Source organism: Echinococcus granulosus, assembly GCF_000524195.1.
Source record: "Echinococcus granulosus chromosome Unknown EG_S00080, whole genome shotgun sequence".
In the NCBI taxonomy this organism is placed as follows: Eukaryota; Metazoa; Platyhelminthes; class Cestoda; order Cyclophyllidea; family Taeniidae; genus Echinococcus; species Echinococcus granulosus.
In genome coordinates this window covers 16,470-22,558 of record NW_020170460.1, presented here as the reverse complement: position 1 = coordinate 22,558, position 6,089 = coordinate 16,470, and the positions used below count along the sequence as shown (strand labels likewise).

Here is a 6,089-nt window from a genome sequence, read left to right as displayed (position 1 = left end):
TGAAACGTCAATCTTTTGCGCTCGTTTAATTTCGTCAAATAAGCAAATTTGTACTCTTTCTTCTGTCCTCTTCTCTCCTTCTTCCTACTCTTGCTCCCATTTTCTTCCAGCATATTAGTCGTCTCAAGAGCTGTCTAGCTTTGTTTGACAAAGGGAGTAAGGCGAGGGCCTCAAAGGGTCGCACTCCTCGACTAGTCATCTAGCATCGATCCGAGATGGATGCGTAGGGTCGAGGATGAAGTCACTCATTTAGCCCTTTATCGACTGTTTCACAGACACGTGACAATTCATCATGAAGTCGGTTTGTCCACTTCTGCCATGAAAAGCATTCCTACCCAGACACTTTGTTGATGTAGTCATGCATAATCGATGTATTAAAGAATCTTTCAGCCGATCGAGCTCTGCATTTATGCCTTATTAAATAGGTTTTCTTGTGCAAATCAGGTGGTGGGTCAAACAGGAGGTAAGCAAAGATGCCCAATCACGCAGATACACCGAATGCTCCCGACGTTGGCAGAGACGCATGAGAAGAAGCGAGGCATGGAGAAGGTAGGGAAGCGGCAAGTCTATTTGTATTGCCTTCTTACCTCATCGCCTCACCGAGTCTCTCTCGCACTCATTCATACTCCACGTTACGAAGCCACGGAATACCAATCACTCTTCATGCCCTTTGCACGTTCTACGGAGTTCGTGGTCGTTGGTGTATGGTGATACATGGTTCTAGGAAATGTTTCGGAGGAAACCGGAGTCATGAACTTCAGCCATATGTTAGTGAAATTTTGACGTGGAACTATGACGCACTCGTAATGCCAATGACAGTAAAAAGCAACATTTCAACTAATCTCTTTTCTATAAAATGGGATATGTATAAGCGACAACCGAGGCTTTTAGTCGAACGGATGCAAACGTGCATATCTAAGAGGAGGAGCGCTAGTCAGTCTGTTGGTGCCCTTTTGGAACAAGGCAGAATTTCGAACAAAACACGGAACGAATTGAGTGGAATTGAGTGCACAAATGAGAAGTGAAAGGCAAAGTAATACACCTTAACAGCTAGCAAGTGCAAAGAAAATGCGGTCATGAATTAAAAGCGATCGTATCCACCCCTCTATTAGGTGACCTAAAGTGTTCAAGTCGGCGGAATGGGGTCTCTTAAGACGGACCATGGTCGCGTCTCCTTTCTGGCGAAATTGATCGTAGTGTTATCCTTTTCCAAACATTTACTTGTTGCATGAAGTTTGCAAATTCGTTTCCCACTTTTCGCGACAAATTTCGCCTATATTTCCTTCTCAATATCAGACTACTAAATAAATTAACAAAGTGTCGTTATCACCATCCCTGCTATCAACCTGAGTAGACGCTAACCCAACCACCTCAAGAATTCCACTTCCTTGGACGAAGAGGCATTCATTTCCACTGAGGCCGCAAGTAAAATGTGCAGCTCTCACATCTCAAAGCCACTTAGTTCGAAAGTTGTAAGTGCCTGTGAGTGTATTGGCAAGTGCATCACGATGACCAACAATTTTGATAGTTCAAGAGAATTTCGTATTAGCCGCATTATATGCAACGCCTTACTTTATAGACCTTGCTTGCGTCCAGGTTTTTTTTTGGAAAGGAGACCAGAAAAGGCGCTTGCCCGTCTGGAGGAAGTAGATTAATTTGGCTCTCAGGATAGATCTGTTAACCGATCATTTGTAAATTCGCCTTTTTTCGAGATTATCACGCACCCTCCTTTAAACACAATAACATAGGTCAAGTTTAGGTCTGTTACTCTTACTCTAAAACGCTTCATCCGAGCAAGAGCTCGTGTGTGCGTATTAAGGTCGGCCATGTGATGTAGTCGAAGCTACCATGCCGACGTGTCCTATGGGCAACCACTGATGCGGTCCGCTATTTGTTTCTTTTGTCAGGAGAACAAACTTTTAATAGCTGTATTCTGGTGCAAATTTGAATTTTTCAAGAAAAGAGCAAATACAGATGGGAACTCAGTCGTATTAGAAACCGTTGTGATTGCTCTAAAAAGCACTAAAGAAGCGGTTTGAAGTGAATAAGTCGAAGATTGAGGGCTTTACTTTCCATTCAACACATTAGTAGACAGCTTAGTATGGATCAGGAATTGGCGATTCTTTAAAATAACGGCTTGAAAGGGAATAGTGGGGATTATAAACTCCTCATATAGGCTCTTCTTCAATTACCCCTTCATTTTGTCCTCACTATAGAGCCAGAGACAATAATGATATTAATTGCTATCACCTCTCAGTTTTTCATTTCTCGGTGCTGAAATTTAGTATCACCTTAGTTGCCTTCACTTCTTTTTGACCTACTACGTTCGGACTGAAGTGGTAGTCTAACCATTTGGTTGATGCCGAGACACCTCTCCGAGTACCTAATGAAAGCACAGAGGTGTTCACAGTTGTGCTTATCTTGCTACTTTCAAAGGCCAAATCAGCGACAGTTCGTTAGAAATTTTCCTGTAGGGAAAACCTAAATTTACAGATCCATACCCTCATTTCATTCTGGCTTTGTAGCCCCCTTCCATTTTAAGAGGTTTCACCACTTGCTTAGGAGTATTCAGAGCACCTCCCTCAGTTTAACTCTTAACTCCATATTTATAAAATTTTATGTTCACCCACCTTTCAAGGAGGGTTTGTTCCTATTACTCATTCTGTTTCAGATCTTAAGCTTAGTCAGTTGCTAAAATCTGTCGTGACTTCAGCAACTCTTCTAATTGGAAGAACTCAGAAATCCGTTTTTTCTCTAAGATCCGTTACACTAGAAAATTAAACAGTTAAATATTCACTCTAAAACCATGGTAGTACATCAACAAGGGTGAAATAATGATCCACGGGACTCAGAAAGCTTAATATGTATCCTGGTCCTCTAGCATCAGAGCGGCCTTTGAATAACCTACTTAGAAGTTCATGTCATCCGAAAACTTCTCATTTGGAAAACAAATCCCCTTTTCCATGTTACTTATAGTGCTACGAATCTTACCTGAAGTCGCCAGAAGCCATGGTACGAGGGCAGAGAAAGGTTTTTTTACCTACAGGAGGCTGTGAAGCTACCGATATGGCTCAGGGGACATGCTAAAGAGTGAAATTTTTAATGGCGGAGCCTCAAGTAACTACGTAACTGAAACGCAAAGTTAAACAAACCAGCTAAACGTAACACACTGTTTTTGCACTCAAAATCCTCACTGTTACTCTACATCTTCGTAACTAGCCTGTGTCACTCTCTCACTCTCCTTCGCACTGAAGTTTTACTTTTGTCAGATTAATTTTTTTCAATTCAATGCAGTAGTCTGCATTTGCTTATTTCATTTTGTTTGAGAAGTGAATAAAAAGTCCACATCGTTGTTTGAACTCGCAATTCGTCACTACCGCGGTGAATGAGGAGAGAGAAAACTCAAGAAACGCAGTACGAATTACGCACAAGAGGTAACAGGAAAAAGTTATCAACGTCTAAAAACAAATTTACATCAAAATGTCGTCCACCACTATGATTTGTGTTTTCAGGTCTGGAATTTATCATCATTCGTTCGAAAATTATAAAAAAGAGTAAGACCAACTATTCGGATAGACAGGCTTCGCAGTCTGCCCTGTGCACCTTAAAGTAGGAAGTAATTTTCTTTACTGACTTAAAAGGTCACTTTTATAGTGCTTTTCTTCTAATATAGAAAAAAAGCCAAATAATCTTTTATTTTTAGGACTACTCTGAAATACTGCCAAGAAAGAGGGCTCCTTCCCCATCGAGGAAATATCTCTCCATGAAAACCACTAATTCAAATGATATGAACACCTTCCTGTAAAATTCGCATAATCATGGTCACTGTCAGCTGTCACGCTGTATTCAAACACATCAAGGCTAGTAGAGTCCGAATTTTCTTGGCTACATGAGTTTGGTAAACTTGTTTTGCTTTGAGAGCACCTACGCGAGGGACCTGGTCATTAGTGGATTATCTTTATGCCTGATTGCTTCACACAACAAATTCGGCCTCCTACCATATTACTGAAATTCCATTTTTCTCCAACAACGCTACTTGGTTGCACCATGACACCTCGCGTTTTGGCAGTGATCGCGTTCACAGCCTGTTCTCCTCACCACCATTCAGCGGCATTCTAGATAAGCGAATCCACAGAGCAAGAAAAGGAATGTGAGGGCAAACAACCGCTATTAATAAAAAAAAATCACGAATGTGCTTTACTTGCGAAGACCGACACCTGCAGGAGCAAGCGATGCAAAGAATAATCGAAAAGGATCACCTGGAATATCAAACAATCAGTACAAAGATTGTACCTGATTTTCTAATGCCATACTATCTGCACCATAATGACAGAAGGCGGTCCTATAATGTGGGCTATAGTGGAGCCAGCAAGAAGTAAGGAATCAGCAAGCGCCCACCATCTTTAAGATATTGTTCTTTATCCCTTGGAGCCGTGTACGATGACTAACCAGAATTGCAGTGGTATGAAGGTGGGAGTGTTAAGTCTATTCTAGGTAACTCTAAACTTACAGCCCATTTGTGGAGTGGCGTTAGTCAAAGTGTAAATTAATATAAACTCTTCTAATCACCTGTAAACAATCAAGACGTAGCTCTTTGCCTTTCATCCCTTATTTGTGTACTCGGTTCTACTCCATTCATGGCGTAGTTTGCACAATTTCGCCGAAGGACAACAACAGACTAATTGAGTCTCCTTTACGTAAAGATGCACATTTCCATGAGTCCGGCTAGGAGATGTACACATCATCATTACCTCCACTCCGCAGTGCTCATGCATTGTGAATGCTACACATATATGCCGTTGAGCAGAAAGGAGATAAGCTGAAACCATCTTCGTTACTGCCGCTGTCAATGCTTCCATGCCTCCATGTCACAGTTCTATCAGAAGGGCTTTTTGAGACGGTGGTGTGCAATACTGCCTTAAAACCTATTCCGGTACCGTGCACCAACATCCACCATTTACTACTTGTTAACAGTAAGTAGTGTGTAATATGCAGTAGATTCCGCTGCACTGAAGGGATTAAGCTGAGATGGGAGAAGAGACTAGACGAGATGACGAGAGGTGAGTAGAGGCAAAAGGTGGCGATAAGGTAAGAATACAGCACGAATACACGAGTTAGCCCTCCACGTCCCTCATGCCTCGCCTCTTCTTATTTGCCCCCACCAGCGTCGGCAGCATTGAGTATTGCTGCATGAGTCTCATCTGAAATAGCAAGTTTATCGAGCAAGTTTTATTTGCCTTCTGTTTGGCTCACCACCTGATACGAACGGAAAAGCCCACTCAGTAAGACACAAATGTTTAGTTGGATCGGCTGAAAGTTGTGTCAATGCATCGACTGAGTACGACAACTTCCTCAAAGGGCCAGGGTGGAGTGCTTTAAATTTCCGTCTTGAGCAAACACGCTTAGTGGCTGGATGTCAGTAAAATAGTCAATCAGCAGTGTAAATGGGTTACTTTTGACCCTACCTGTCCCTGTCTCAAACCGCATCTCTCTATCGCTGTCGCTGTAGCTGAGTGTCTGATTAAGGGCTGAGATCTTTTAAGGCTTCGTATGACTCTCAGCAGCCGAATTAATCCCGCCAACTTTTAGGGTGGCTGAACATCGTGGAAGAGAGTCACTGTAAAAAAGAATGGGGAGAAAGGTTAGAAGGGAAATAAGTGGAAAGAGGAGGAGGGGGAGAATGGATTTGCATTTTTAAAAAAAGGGAATCACGGCAAAGATATGACGTGACTTGCGATGATTTACCCCTCCTCCCCTGTACTGCTATCAGCGTCTCCACCTACTCCTGCACACACAATGGCAATGAGTGCCAAGATTAAACATCTAAGGCACGCAAATCTCCAGTGGAGTCGCTTTTTTTAACAGTAAGATCAAGAAAAGCTGCCAACTGAAAGTGGTGCCTTGTACTCCAATCTGCTGACAAATCATCAAGTCCGCAAACGTGCTCAACAAACAAGTTACCAGCTCTCTCTCTCTCTCTCAATGGAGATTTCCACCCCTATCATCTAGGCACTGCCTCTACAAGTACGAAGTTGTCAGAATGGTAGGGGAAAGTCATCACTCTTGCAGCATTTCTCGTATCGTTTCGT

General features: G+C 42.4%; 1 protein-coding gene across 1 annotated transcript; it reads left to right on the top strand. All coding sequences in view use genetic code 11, as the record gives it.

Annotated features, from left to right (window-relative positions):
* Positions 1-704: 704 nt before the first annotated feature.
* EGR_07527 (hypothetical protein) lies at positions 705-1,025 on the top strand (the record flags this gene model as incomplete). The annotated part of the gene is made up of 1 exon (XM_024496776.1): positions 705-1,025. The coding sequence occupies one exon, from the start codon at positions 705-707 to the stop codon at positions 1,023-1,025; it is 321 nt and encodes a 106-aa protein (XP_024348781.1).
* Between the last annotated feature and the right edge of the window lie 5,064 nt (positions 1,026-6,089).